Source organism: Nicotiana tomentosiformis, chromosome 3 (genome assembly GCF_000390325.3).
Source record: "Nicotiana tomentosiformis chromosome 3, ASM39032v3, whole genome shotgun sequence".
In the NCBI taxonomy this organism is placed as follows: Eukaryota; Viridiplantae; Streptophyta; class Magnoliopsida; order Solanales; family Solanaceae; genus Nicotiana; species Nicotiana tomentosiformis.
In genome coordinates this window covers 150,269,681-150,284,356 of record NC_090814.1, presented here as the reverse complement: position 1 = coordinate 150,284,356, position 14,676 = coordinate 150,269,681, and the positions used below count along the sequence as shown (strand labels likewise).

Genomic DNA, 14,676 nt, shown 5'->3' with positions numbered 1-14,676 from the left:
AGATATTCTGAACGTGCTGAAATCTTAATAATATTTTAGCTTTGTGATTAATCATTAATGTTGAAATATGAACACAATAACTAATGATTTAACTTCTTATACTATTGTAATTTCTTCCGTTCTCTAGAAAATTCAGTCATTTAATTTTTAGCAAAATCATTCATGTCTGCTAAAAGTTTGTTTGGAGTACACGTACCATACACTGTCACCTTCTTTACTTTTAATTTAATTAAGGACAATAGAATAGAAGAAATCTTATTGGAAGGGTAAAAGTAAATTTCCTAACTTTTAAACCATAATATATAATAATCGAAAAGTATAATTTACAAAACCAAAAATCAAATCCAATAATAATAAAAAAAAGGTAAGAGAAACGAGAGTTGATAGCCAAGTGAAAGGGAACTATATAAAGGAAGCTCTCACAAAAGCCTCCGTCCTCTCCTCCTTCTTCAATCTCTTAACCAAGTCCCAAAGACTACAGTCTCTGTTCTTACGCAGTCTTTTTTATATAAATTAAAAATTAGAAAAAAAATCACTTTCAGTTATTGATTTAGAAACCCTAGTTTTGGGCTGAATTTTTTTCCTCCATTGCTCATTCTAAAACCCTAGCTCTACATTCTCATTCTAATCATATCCTATGAGGTAAGGCCCGGAATATCTTTTTTTTTCCTCAATAAATTATCGTTTTATAAGCTCTAATTGAATCTAATCAAATTCATTATTAAGTTATTACTCAGATTCAAAGGAAGAGTTGGATATTTTCATTCATAATCCTTGATCACCGTTGAGGTTTTATTTAGGGTTTATAGGGTTTAAAAACAGTAATGGATGATCTCGACAAGGCAATACTTATAAGTTTTGATGAATCTGGAGCAGTTGATTCTGCTCTTAAAGCACAAGCTGTTGCCTATTGCCAACAATTTAAAGAAAATCCATCAATTTGTAGTATATGTATTGAGCGTTTGTGTTTTTCTAAATTGGTTCAAGTTCAGTTCTGGTGTTTACAATGCTTACACGAGGTCCTCCGGGTCCGGTATTCGTCAATGGGTCCAGAGGAGAAATCCTTTATTCGAAAATCTGTTTTTTCGCTGGGTTGTTATGAGAGTATTGATGATAAGAACTTGGTTAGGCTTTTGGATGGTCCAGCTTTTATTAAAAATAAGCTTTCTCAGGTTATGGTTACTTTAGTTTATTTCGAGTATCCCATGATATGGCCCTCGGTGTTTGTTGATTTTTTGTCGAATCTTAGTAAAGGTGTTGTGGTTATTGATATGTTTTGTCGAGTTCTTAATGCCTTGGATGATGAAGTAATTAGCATGGACTATCCGAGAAGCCAAGAGGAGGTGGCTGTCTCGGGGCGAATTAAGGACGCAATGAGGCAGCAGTGTATTTCTCAGGTTGTTAGGGCTTGGTATGACATCCTGTTGATGTACAGAAATTCTGATCCCGATTTGTGTTGTAGTGTTTTAGATTCTATGAGGAGGTATGTTTCGTGGATCGACATAGGTTTGATAGCAAATGATACGTTTGTTGGGTTGTTATTTGAGCTGACATTGGCGAGTGGTTTTCGTGATCAACTCAGAGGTGCAGCTGCTGGTTGCATCCATGCTGTTGCTGCTAAGCGTATGGATCCGAAAGCAAAACTCACTCTTTTGCAGAGCCTTCAGATAAGAAGGGTTTTCAGTTTGGTAGCTGAGGATAATGACTCCGAGTTGGTATCAAGTGTTGCTTCTTTGCTTACTGGATATTCAACTGAGGTTTTGGAGTGTTTGAAGCGTTTGAACTCTGAGGATGGGAAAGCTGTCTCGACTGAACTATTGAATGAGGTTTTGCCCTCTGTTTTCTATGTAATGCAAAATTGTGAAATTGATGAAACCTTCAGTATTGTGCAGTTCCTCTCTGGGTATGTTGGCACATTGAAGAGTCTGGTTCCATTGACTGAGACACAGTCACATCATGTAGGTCAGATACTGGAAGTGATCCGTACTCAGATCCGATTTGATCCTGCTTATCGTAATAATCTCGATGTGTTGGACAAAATTGGGAGGGAAGAGGAAGATCGGATGGCTGAGTTTAGGAAAGAGTTGTTTGTTCTACTTCGGAGTGTGGGCCGTGTAGCACCTGATGCAACTCAGATTTTCATCAGGAACTCCTTAGCTAGTGCTGTTGCATCTAATGGGGATGTGGATGTTGAGGAGATAGAAGCTGCACTCTCTCTTCTATATGCCTTTGGGGAATCACTTACTGATGAAACCATGAAAACAGGAAATGGTCTCTTGGGAGAACTAATACCAATGCTTTTGTCGACAAAGTTTCCTTGCCACAACAACAGGCTTGTTGCACTTATCTACTTGGAAACAATAACAAGGTATATGAAATTTTTCCAGGAGAATACACAATACATTCCCTTGGTTTTAAGCGCCTTTCTTGATGAAAGAGGCATACATCACCCGAATAGCAATGTAAATCGAAGAGCAAGTTATCTTTTCATGAGGGTTGTGAAACTGCTCAAAGCAAAACTTGTACCCTACTTAGAGACTATTCTACAGGTATTGATTTTCCCATCCCCTTCCTCTGTTTCATCTCCCAAGTTCCACTGAATGGGGAATATTTCATTTTCTTTTATTTGAATTCTGTTTCTGAAACCCTCACTTTTTATGTTCATTCAGAGTCTGCAAGATACAGTTGCTCAATTCACAACAATATATGCTTCCTCCAAGGAGCTTTCTGGTTGTGAAGATGGTAGTCACATTTTTGAGGTGCATACATGGTTTGAGCATATGTGCTTCAGATTTTTTTTCCCAACTTGCTGCCTGACTTCTTTAACTCACCTTAATAGGAATGTTTTGTAGGCGATTGGCTTATTAATTGGAATGGAAGATGTACCACTTGAAAAACAATCCGAGTTCCTCTCTGCCTTGCTTACTCCTCTTTGTCAGCAGGTCATTTCATTAGTTAGAAAACTCTAAATTGAATATTCTTTTGATGTTCGATTAGCTGGATGTGTATGCACTCAAATGGAGGTTTTGGTGTTCATATTGTATGGTTGCATGTATAATGTGGAATGCAAGTATTTCCTGACAGATGCTTACATTAATTATATGAATTGACAGTAAATACTTTTCGCAGGTTGAGGCTTTGCTCTTAAATGCCAAAGCTCAGAATCCTGAAGAGTCTCCGGCAAAGATCGCAAATATCCAGCAGATAATTATGGCCATTAATGCTCTGAGCAAGGTTTTTACTTGTACTATCGAAATCACTACAGCTTTTTATAGTTTCCTTTCTGGTAAATCAAATTATTTCATCAATAGCACAACAAGGCGGTGTCAAAAGTATGTACAAAGTTGTTTGGGATTCTCTTTTTGCACCAAAAGTATGAAGGAAACAAAAAAAATGATCTTCTAATTACTGGTTACGTATGTTTCACTATTATGGACAACTGTATTTCTTTGTTCCAAATAAGCCACAAATGACATATTGGTGCGCTTCAAGCTGTGTTCCTTTCTACGCTAATCTTATATAACATGCTATTTGACAGTGCTTCACCGTCAGATTTTTTATAAATCCAGCGAAATGTTAAACAAAGATTAATCCAAGTTCCATATTTTTGATGTAAAGCTGCAATGCAACAAAATGTGGTTTCTGTACTGTCCTCTTCAAACTCCTTACATAAGCAACTCAAAATAATTCGTCTCGCCTTACTTTGTCTGCCATTAATATTGCATCCTTCATTGCTCCCCATCCAGAATTTGTAGAATTACTTAAGTAAGACTGTACCTGAGTCCGGTCTCTTGACAACAATAACTACGCCTCAGTCCCAACCAGTTGGGGTTTGCTATATGAATCCCACTAACCATATTTCTCCATTTAAATTCATCTTAGCCAACATTATGCAGAACAACAACAACTACTACTATGCCTCAGTCTCTAACAAGTTGAGGTTTAATAGATGAATCCTCAACATTGTACAGAATAAAAATAAAAAGTTCTAGAAGATCTCAATGTATTTTCAATAATACAATACCTGACTTTGAACAATTTTTCCCTTGGAATTTATACCTTCCTTCTCAGCTTACTGCCATGTTATGTTTCTAGCACTGGTGATTCAGCATTTGTAGCCTGTTCCTTCTACCCTCACCACAATGTTTCTGCATGCCAGGGGTTTAGCGAGCGTCTTGTAACTGCTAGTCGCCCTGCAATCGGTCTCATGTTCAAACAGGTTGGTTGATTGGTGCTTGAGTTTTTGTCTTACTCTTCTACATTGATTCCAAACTCCATTTTCTATTTTAGTCTATTTGAGCTTACTACTGGTGACAATACATTGTGGCGCACTTGACTATCAATAGGCATGTCAACTATTGTGCATTTTGTAATCCTGAATATTCTCCTTTTTAGTGTCACTATTTAAGGAGGCTGATATCTGTTTCAGGTGTATTACTTAATGGATTTTGGTTGTTGACTTGGTTCTCAGAAATAAGTTTGACTAATATCGGATTTTTGGTTCCCCTTTCGATTTTGTGTTGTTAATTTTTCTGGTGCACCTTTTGTATTAGACAGATATCTGTTTTTGTGGTCAAATAAAGCCCTAATCCAAGTACTACCTTTCTGTGTCAATACTTATCATGTTTATTTCTTTTTCGTCCAGACATTGGATGTCCTTCTACGTATTCTTATCATATTTCCAAAGATAGAACCTCTGCGGTGCAAGGTATGTATTTAGTTTCTTATTATTCTTGCTCAATCCAATGCACCTTTGGTGATGTAAATGTTAACTCCTCTAGGTCACATCATTCATTCACCGTATGGTGGACATACTAGGATCATCTGTATTTCCATATCTACCAAAGGCACTGGAGCAATTGTTAGCCGAAAGTGAGGTAAAGTCATTATAAATTTAAACCAATGTCCAAGCATATTTTCAAAAGTGTATTGCTATTTTAATATATTATGTGTCACCAATTGGACCTATGTGTTGTAATCTCTGAAATGCTAAACAACTCCTAGAAAAGTTATTGTGAAGATTCATCATGAAATTGGCTAATTTACGTTGTTTGCCAGCCTACCGCAACCCTCTTTCTTTATCCGGGATCAGAACCGTCAATGTGAGCAAGCTCACTCAAGCAGAGTTAACTATTCAAAGCAGCAACAACAACAACCCAGTATAATCCCACTAGTGGGGTCTGGGGAGGGTAGGTGTACGCAGACCTTACCCCTACCCTGGGGTAGAGAGGCTGTTTCCGATAGACCCTCGGCTCACTCCATCTAAGAATTCCCCACCTTGCTCTTGGGGTGACTTCGTTGGAAGTGGAGGGTGCTTACCACTAGAGCAACCCACTCTTGTCTTATTAGAATATTATTTGTAATTCCAATTATTATTAAACTTGTGTAAAATGGAATTTGCAGCAAGAAAACTATAGGTAACAAAATTTGTTTCATTTGAAAATGTTATGAACTCTAGCTTGAGTGCACAAACAATGCAATAAAAGTTTGAAACATTAGGATGTTACCAATGCAGGCCAAAGTTAATTTTTTTTTGGATGCTGGATATCCTAATTATATCGTAATTGAGCTGAATTCTACTTCCTGACAAATTTAGGGATACAAGAGACAAATGAAAAGAAATGGAGTAACATCTAAAATATAACATGAATTGACTCTTACCAAATAAACGTTCTATTTCATTTCTAATATTGTCTAATCTTGTATTGTCGCATCCAGCTTAACATTTAGATTTCTACAATAGTCATCTTGTGGATATAAGGCTCAATAGTCACTCCCATATAACATTACTGGTCTTAAAACTATTATGTAGGACTATCTTTCACTTCGGTGGGTGTCGCTGTATTACATAACTCTTTCTTAACATTGCATCCATTTTAACTATCTTATCTTAAATCTGTTTGTTACGTCTTCATCTATTATACCATCTTCCTGAAACACCGAGTAGATTAAATTTTTTTCATTTGGACATGACAGTCCCATTCAAGTTCACCTCAACTTCATTCTTTTTTTTTGATAAGGTAAATTGTATTAATCAAAAGGGAGAAAAAAACTCCCGCATACAAGAAGTATACCAAAAAGTAGAGAATTTACATCAGAACATGATTCTCTACAAAAGATGCCCAATCTTCTACACAAGTAGGGGCTATATGTGTGTACCAAAAAGCGATCAAAGACAAAAGACTATTCTTAAGATGTGAAAACGGAGACTCAATCCCCTTAAAAACTCTCCTATTTCTCTCTCCCCAGACTATCCACATGAGAGCTAACGGGGCGAACTTCCACGCCTTTTGCTTGCTTCTTCTACGGAAACCGGCCCAGCTATATAGCATTTCCTATACAGTGTTTGGCATCACCCATTGAACACCAAAAAGATTCAAGATTTCCCTCCACAAACCCCAGGACACAGGGCAATGCAGCAGAAGATGATCAACTTCTTCCCCTGAGCTTTTACACATGTAGCACCAACTAATAAGTGTAATTCCTCTCTTTCGCAGATTTTCAGCTGTTAAGATCACTCCCTCGCTGCTAGCCATGCAAAAAAACACACCTTCGTGGGTGCCTTAGGAATCCAGATCGATGAGTATGGAAAAGTAGTCTCCTCTCTCGCCAACATACTCTGGTAAAATGACTTTACGGTGAACAAACCATCGCCACACAACCCCCATCTCCAAGAATCGCAAGATGGATGGGGCCTGTCTTGTCCGTATAGCAGTGCCAACAAATTTTGGAGCTCCGAAATCTCCCAATCTTGCATGTTACTTCTAAAAGAGAGGTCCCATACTACCCCCTTCATGCTCCTTGCGAATCTGTTGGACCATCAATTCCTTCTGGTTTGAAATTCTGAAGACGTGGGGGAAAGAGACCCTCAGAGTATCCTCTCCACACCACCTGTGATTCCAAAAGCTGATTCTCCTTCCATCTCCCACCCTGTAAGTGATGTTGCCATAGAAAGCTTCCCAGTTCTTCATGATGTTCCTCCACATGCCACACCCGAACGGTGCTGTGATTGCCTTAGTCCCCCAACCCCCTCCCGTGGAATCGTACTTTTCTATTATGACCTCCCTCCATAGAGCATGCTCTTCAATCCCGAATCTTCACAGCCACTTCCCCAGCAAAGCTCTGTTGAATACACTAAAATCTTTTACTCCAAGTCCACCCCACTTCTTTGGGGAAGTGACTGTCTGCCAATTCACTAGATGAAACTTTCTAGTTCCATCCGCTGCATCCCAAAGAAAATTCCTTTAAAGCCACTCCAGTTTTTCTGTGACGCTCACAGGAGCTTGCAACATGGACAAGTAATAGGTAGTGATACTCGACGAAGTGCTTTTGATAAGCACTTCCTTACCGCCTTTTGACAATTACCGTTTCTGCCAGCCTTTTAATCTTTTTTCAATCCTTTCAATGACTGGATTCCAAACCGTAGTATCCTTATGCAAAGCGCCCAATGGTAGACCCAGGTAAGTAGTGGGAAGAGAGCCCAACTTGCATCCGAGAACATGAGACAAAGCATCAATGTTAGCAACCTCACCCACCGAGAAAATCTCACACTTGCCGAGGTTGATTTTGAGTTCTGATACTATCTGAAACCACTGCAGTACCTGCTTCAGACAGTCAACTGATCCATATCGGCATCACAGAAAACCAGGGTGTCATCCGCAAAAAGCAAATGAGAGACTCTTCGGGCACTGGGCACCCCGATCGGAGCTGAGAATCCTCTCAAGAAGCCTCCACCCGCCGCACGATCCATCATTTTACTCAGAGCATCCATCACTAAAATGAATAGCATGGGGATATGGGGTCACCTTGCCCGAGACCCCTGGAGCTGCCAAAGAAACCACACGGGCTACCATTAACCAGGACAGAAAATTTGACTGAGGAAATGCAGAACTTGATCCATCCCCTCCATCTTTCCCCAAAACCCATCCGATTCATAATGAAGTCCAGGAACTCCCAATTGACATGGTCGAAAGTCTTCTCAAGGTCCAACTTGCACAGTAAGCCGGGTTCTCTATTTTTCCTTCTGGAGTCTACAAGTTCATTTGCCACCAGAGCAGCTCAACTTCATTCTTATGCTAGCTAAATTTGCAGTGCATATGTTCTTACTTCCATGTATCCTGAAATCGTTATTCTCTATAGTGCATCTCCGTAGTTCAAGCTTTTGGCTAACTCCCTCGCTAGTTTCGTTGATGTATGTAATACATCTACACATAGCAGAATACACCATGTGACCTTATTCATGATTAGGGTAAACAAGTATGTATGACTAAGGTAGATAAACGGTGTAAACCCACTATTATGGTAAACTCCTTTGTATCTCCTAGCACTTTCCTCGCATTGTGACATCTAATTCGTACTTATTGTTTATGGCATTTTACTATTTTGTAAGGTTTCCATTCTTCTCCGGCACACACACATGATGACTTTTTGTGGCACTTTAATATACAGTTTTTCTAGTTTAATGAGTATCATGTGTAGATCCTCCTTTAATTTATGGATAACATTTTACCTTATCAATTTTTTTATGGATAACATTTTCATTACTTTTCTTTGCAAGATAACATTTTTCTAGCATTTTAAGATAATGCAAGGTTTAAATTGGTAGACTTGCATAATTTCTTGGTTATGGTCAACTACGCTTTGTGGAATTTCTCAACCTAAATCAGAGGCAAGCATAGGAAATGTTGGGAAGTATAAAATCTCATAGATGGTTAGCATGGCATATAATCACCGAGTACAACATTATTGAGATGCATAAAGTTAAATTGATAAAAATTAACAGAAGTATTTTCGAAAAAACTTAAAAACTGATTTGGCTAAAACGTCAAACAATTGTACTGTTACAAATGTCATATAAATGATTTTGATATATTGAAGTAAAACTAAACCATGTTAACATGTTTAATATCGAGGTATTTAAGAGATTGTAACAGACTGTAAAATGGCTAAAGTAACTTTGTTCTGAGCAGCATTTGAAGTGTTCCTGTTCTCATTATCATGAGAATAACTTTCTTTTGTGTCTCAATGTAGCCGAAAGAACTGGCAGGCCTTTTGGTGTTGCTTAATCAGCTTATCTGCAAATTCAACACTGGAGTTCGAGACATTTTGGAGGAAGTTTACCCTGCTATTGCTAGTAGAGTATTTAATGTTCTCCCAAGAGATGCTTTCCCTACAGGTCCTGGTAGCAATACAGAAGTATGTGAAGTTTCTTTAGTGTAACATTTCTTGCTTTCCTGCATCGTCATGTGAGAGCTTACCTTTTGTTGAGGGCCCATGCATTCTCCAAGTTAAGACCTTCCTCCTTCCTATCTTTATTTTCGGTTGGGGTTATGAATCCATCCTTTGCATTTAGAAAATTACCAGCATAAATACCCAGAGAACAAAATGTGGTAACTCTTTCTGAAATCTTCTGTTTTAATTCATTCAGATGCTGCGGCTTCATGTTTCCATTTTCTTTAAAATGCTCAGTTGTTAATAGCTCATGCCATCCTTGCCCAATTGTGCATGGACTATATCTTTTCTATGGCTTGCACATAGCTATTCACTTCTCGTCCTGGGCATATTTTTTTGTGGTGGTTTGGAGGGGGGGGGGGACCATTAGTAAGTTTTTTATCAAGAAACTCAAAGGCTAATCCATTGCTACCGACCCCGTGAGAACCCCCCAAAGTGCAGTTACTTTCTACCCCGTGAGAACCCCCAAAAGTGCAGTTACTTTCTACCAGGCGGATCTTAAGTGTGTATTTTCTCAAACATTTCACGACCATGTCCAAGACCAGAGTTATCGGCAGTCAAAAGAGAACTTTAACATGCATGGCCAGTCAGTTCCCAGTTCATTTACTATTTACAAATTTCACGCTTCATGCTGATTTTCAAGCGTGTTAGCCCATCACTTTTAAGAACTAGTACCAATTTATTTTTAAGAACTAGTACCAATTGTTCCTCCCTTGTTATGTCCCTATTTCCTATTGTACCAATTGTTTTGCCCTTGTTATGTCCCTGTTTTTAGTTCTCCTCATCTATTTTCAAGTCCTCCTAATCCCTCGCTTAAGTTCATGGTTAACCTCTGTAAGCTTCCTTATCTGTCCTGCTTCCATTTGGATTACCATTGATGACTGTTTGTGCGAATGAGCTCTATCAGATTCTTTGGCATTCTTCGTCCATGATTTCTTGCCATTGTTATCTTTCCTTCATTCAGACAGTGTATAGGAAATATCTGAAAGCTCAAAATTGTGCAGACCGTAATCCTGGTTGGGTTATTATCATCTAAATGTATATCCTGGATTTTATATTTGCTTTTCGAACTGAGGATGCTTCTTTTTATAGTCTTCTTTACTGTCATTTCATGATAGCTGTACTTCCTCTCAGGAAATCCGAGAGCTACAGGAGCTCCAGAGGACGTTTTACACTTTTCTTCACGTGATTGCTACGCATGATCTGTCATCAGCTTTTCTTTCCTCCAAAAGTAGGGTCTACTTGGATCCGATGATGCAGCTGGTTTTACATGCATCCTGTAATCACAAGGATATCGTTGTTCGTAAGGTTAGTTTAGCATTGATTTACTTGTGCTTATTTAGTGTTCAGGAACTTCACTAAAACATGTTATATCCCACTTGTCGGAACTTGATTCTTTACCATTTTCTTATTCAGGCATGTGTACAGATATTTATAAAACTAATCAAAGACTGGTGCGCGAGACCTTATGGCGAAGAAAAGGTGAACTGTCTTTGAGCTGTACTGCAACAATAAAGATTACTTGTGCTGACTGATATGTAAAATGTCTTCTCTGTTCCAGGTGCCTGGTTTCCAAAGTTTTGTGATTGAGGCCTTTGCAACGAACTGTTGTCTGTACAGCGTCCTCGACAAATCCTTTGAATTTCGTGATGCAAATACGGTAAGTTGGTGTGTTGACTAGTCTAAAAAATTCCTATTATCAGTTGTGGCACAATAATGTTAGCGCGTGGTGCTTTGATATGAATATTCTGCTTTTATTGTCAATCGGTTTGCTTTCATGTGGGCTGATATAATTTCAGCATGTTTGTGGCTTTTTCCTTCTGGAACTGGCATTTGGCAGCAAATTGAATATATCCTTCTGTTTCTTCCTGCTGTAGCAATTTAGTTCCTCTTTTGGCATTGCCGCATTACATAAAACTGCGAAATCCTACTTGCTGTTTGCTATAGTTATATGATTGCAAGAGTCTGATTTTCCTGGGTTGCATAGTTAATCTTCTTTTTCTTTTGGATTACCATGGCAGCTTGTTCTTTTTGGAGAGATTGTAATGGCTCAGAAGGTCATGTATGAGAAATTTGGCAATGATTTTCTTGTTCATTTTGTATCAAAAGGCTTCCCAAGTGCTCATTGCCCCCAAGATTTGGCTGAGCAGTACTGTCAGAAATTGCAGGTATTCTACTTTTTGTTTGACATTTTGAATTAAGTTTTAGAATTGATTTTTCCTGCATAGGACTGTCTTTTCGAAAAACATTGTTTAAGGAACTGGAAGAAGTAGAAAACATACAGTTTCCTTCCTCCAGTTTCACAATAAAATCTCTGTTGAAGTATCTACATGCAAACTGCAAGAATTATAATTGGATAATCCACTTTTACTGACTTTTCTTTCTATTGTTCTGTGCTTTTATTGCCAGGGTAACGATATCAAAGTGCTGAAATCATTTTACCAGTCGCTTATTGAAAATTTGAGACGTCAACAAAATGGAAGCTTGGTGTTTAGATAGCATTTCAGTAAACGATGAGATCAATCACTTTATTGTTGCCTATATGCTTCTTGTTATAACCAGTTGTCCTGGTTATAAATAATTTTGTCAACAGGTGTGTGTGCCAATGTATATGCCAAGCATATTATATAGAATCAGATTCTTGTTCTGCACAACATTTTATTATAATATTTGTTATTTTTGATTTTGCAGGGTTCGTTTCTGTAAATATTATTCGTTTAAGTCTTCATAGCAGCGAGGTATGGGCAAATAGAATGCTTTCATTGCTAATAGAATTCTATTCCTATTTTATTTTGTAATCTGTTTATTTTCTGATGTGGTAGGTGTAAATTTGCGGAAGCAGTTTCTTGATATGAAAATGTTAATTTATCACACAATTTTGCTGCTTACGACGGTGAAGGCTGCCGAAGTCATTTTTGTGTAAATGTATTTGTTTTTACAGCGCCTTGAGGGATTTTTTTCAGTGCCTTTGAGTTGCTTTCTTTTCCTGTCTTCTTCTAACATTTGAAGGATTTTCAGAATGTTCTGTGTATGCCATTAAAGCTGCAGGTGGTTATGAATGCTGTCATATATCTTCGGTTTAGACTATAGATGAAGCAAATAAATGATCCCTTACCTTCATCCTACAGATCCAATTTAAACATGGCTTTTGAATTTTGCCAGTTGCTTCAATCTAAAATACAAGATTTGAGTTGGATAACCAGACGATTTCATTACAAAATATGTAGAGCATTAGAGCAACCTTAGCGGATATGGCGATATGGCCCACCATTTAAAACAGAATAAACATTTCTTGAAGGAACACAAATAGTGCTAAATCAAGCAGAGTAAAGATTTGGTTCAAGTTTTGGCTCAATCACAGCAGCAAGTGGAATCTTTTTTGGTATGGAGAGGCAAAAAATTTCCTCCATGTTGAGGTCCTCAGGGGTCATATTATCGGGCAATGACCATTTAAATCCGTGTAGAAGATTAGCTAAGCTAGCTTGAATCACCTTAAGCCCTAAGTTGTATCCCGGACACATCCTTCTCCCAGCTCCAAATGGCAGTAGCTCAAAATTATGTCCTTTGACATCAATGGAATTTCCGAGAAACCTCTCAGGTTTGAACGCCTCAGGCTCGTCCCACAAAGTAGGGTCTCTTGCGATAGTCCATACGCTTACTAGGACCCTGGTTCCTTTCAGAATGTCGTAGCCGGCTACTTTACAGTCTTCTCCGCAGAGCCGTGGAGTTAACATTGGTGCCACGGGGTGAAGTCGCATAGTCTCTTTAACAATTGCCTCTATGTATGGAAAATTTGGGATGTCCTTTTCTTGTACCCATCTGTTCTGCCCAATCACTCGATCCAATTCCTCTGTTGCCTTGTTGAAAATCTCCGGCTTCTTTAGCAGCTCTGAGATTGCCCACTCCACGATCACTGCTGTACTCTCGGTTCCACCAGCCAGCAAGTCCTGATTGTGCAATACATATTTAAGTCTTATCATCAAGCGCCAAAAAAATAAAGAAATACTTGACCCGTACGTAGCCCTCCAACTTTCATAGAAAAAGTTCGATTTCGTTAATTATTATATGTTTTAACGTGCGGATAGACATTGGAACCAACTATATCTCGGTCAACCATAAAGTTCCAAACTTTTCTTAGCAAATTTTCCTTTAGTCCTAGTGAAGAAATCATCAGTAGTGGCACCCAAGTGGTAGAAGCAATAAAGGATCTAGTACGCGGTTAATAAGATTATTCATAAATACTAGAGTAGTACTTTAATTTTTGTGTGCTATTATTTTTCTTTTGTCTTAAATTGATAAGACACCACGAGTTGTGAATTAAAGTGATATGTACCTGGGTGAAAGCCTTGACTCCATGTCTCTCTAGTTTAACCTCCAGAGTGGGATCATCAGCAAACTGTAGTTAAACATCCACCATGTCTTTGGCAACGTAATTCTCCTCAGCGTTTCTCCTAGCGTTATGCTCGTCGAGAACATACTCCAAAAACCTGTCAAACTTGTTGCTTAATACCTTCATCCTCTTAACATAACCTTGCAAGTCCATGAAATCAATCCAGGGGATATAATCTCCAATATTAAGTACACCATTTAGCAAGAACAGCTCGTCTAACATCTTCTTAAATTCCTCAGGAGTCACGATCGAGTTCTTGGACTCGTCCAAATACCTCTTCCCAAGTACCATCCTGCTAATAACATTTAAACTCAGCGTCATCAAATAATCTTTCAGCAGAATTGGTTTTCCCGTTAAGTTATACAAATCATGGAGGAGAGATTGTAACTCCTCTGTCCTAATATACTCGAGTGACTCGAGCCGTTTTGCGGTGAACAATTCCATAAGGCACATCTTACGTGCCTGGCGCCAATAGGGTCCGTAGGCGGACCAAGTGATATTCGAATAGTTGTAGGTGGTGTACTTGCCAGCAGCCATTTTAGGCCTGTCTACAAAGTTGATATCCATTGATTTGAGGAAAACCTTAGCCATTTCGACTGAGGAGCCCACCACCACAGGAAAAGACCCGAAGCGGAGTTGCATAATGGGTCCATACTTGAGGGAGAGTTCGTGGACAGAGCGGTGAGCGAGGGGGGCGATGAGGTTAAAGTTTCCGACAATTGGCCATGGTTTTGGGCCGGGTGGTAAGTTGAGTTTCCTTTGGCGGAGAAATTTGGAAAGGAGAAAAAGAGACAGTGTAGCTAGACATGCAGCTGCATATGCAGTCCAGGTAGGAGTTTCCATTTGGAATTACTGATAGTGAATCAATTGTTGAGCTAAATTTATATTAATGTTGGAAAGAAAATATTGCTTGTAGTACGATGAGTCAATAGTTATATTGATCATTTTCTGTTGTTTCTCCTTGCTTTGTGATCTGTGATCTGTGATCTGTCATTTTTTATTATATTACTGCTAGAGGACAGATTCTCTAAATAAACATTCTTAATGAGAGCAGT

The 14,676-nt window shown here is 38.6% G+C and overlaps 1 protein-coding gene and 1 pseudogene across 3 annotated transcripts; one reads left to right on the top strand and one right to left on the bottom strand.

Annotated features, from left to right (window-relative positions):
• The first annotated feature begins 432 nt into the window (after positions 1-432).
• LOC104101554 (exportin-T) lies at positions 433-12,351 on the top strand. 3 transcript variants are annotated; one of them, XM_009609033.4, is made up of 16 exons: positions 434-642; positions 738-2,549; positions 2,670-2,759; positions 2,853-2,942; positions 3,130-3,234; positions 4,160-4,219; positions 4,646-4,708; positions 4,782-4,877; positions 9,031-9,195; positions 10,366-10,539; positions 10,648-10,713; positions 10,793-10,891; positions 11,253-11,399; positions 11,641-11,824; positions 11,923-11,969; positions 12,054-12,351. In XM_009609033.4, exons 2-14 carry the CDS (start codon positions 825-827, stop codon positions 11,728-11,730), a joined length of 2,970 nt encoding a protein of 989 aa, XP_009607328.1. In that variant the 5' UTR covers positions 434-642; positions 738-824; the 3' UTR covers positions 11,731-11,824; positions 11,923-11,969; positions 12,054-12,351. The 3 variants fall into 3 exon arrangements, with proteins under 3 accessions (XP_070053957.1, XP_009607328.1, XP_009607327.1); XM_009609032.4 differs by having other exon boundaries at positions 434-2,549; XM_070197856.1 differs by lacking the exon at positions 9,031-9,195 and having other exon boundaries at positions 433-2,549.
• Positions 12,352-12,439: 88 nt separating this feature from the next.
• On the bottom strand, positions 12,440-14,557 carry LOC104101555 (trimethyltridecatetraene synthase-like; annotated as a pseudogene).
• Between the last annotated feature and the right edge of the window lie 119 nt (positions 14,558-14,676).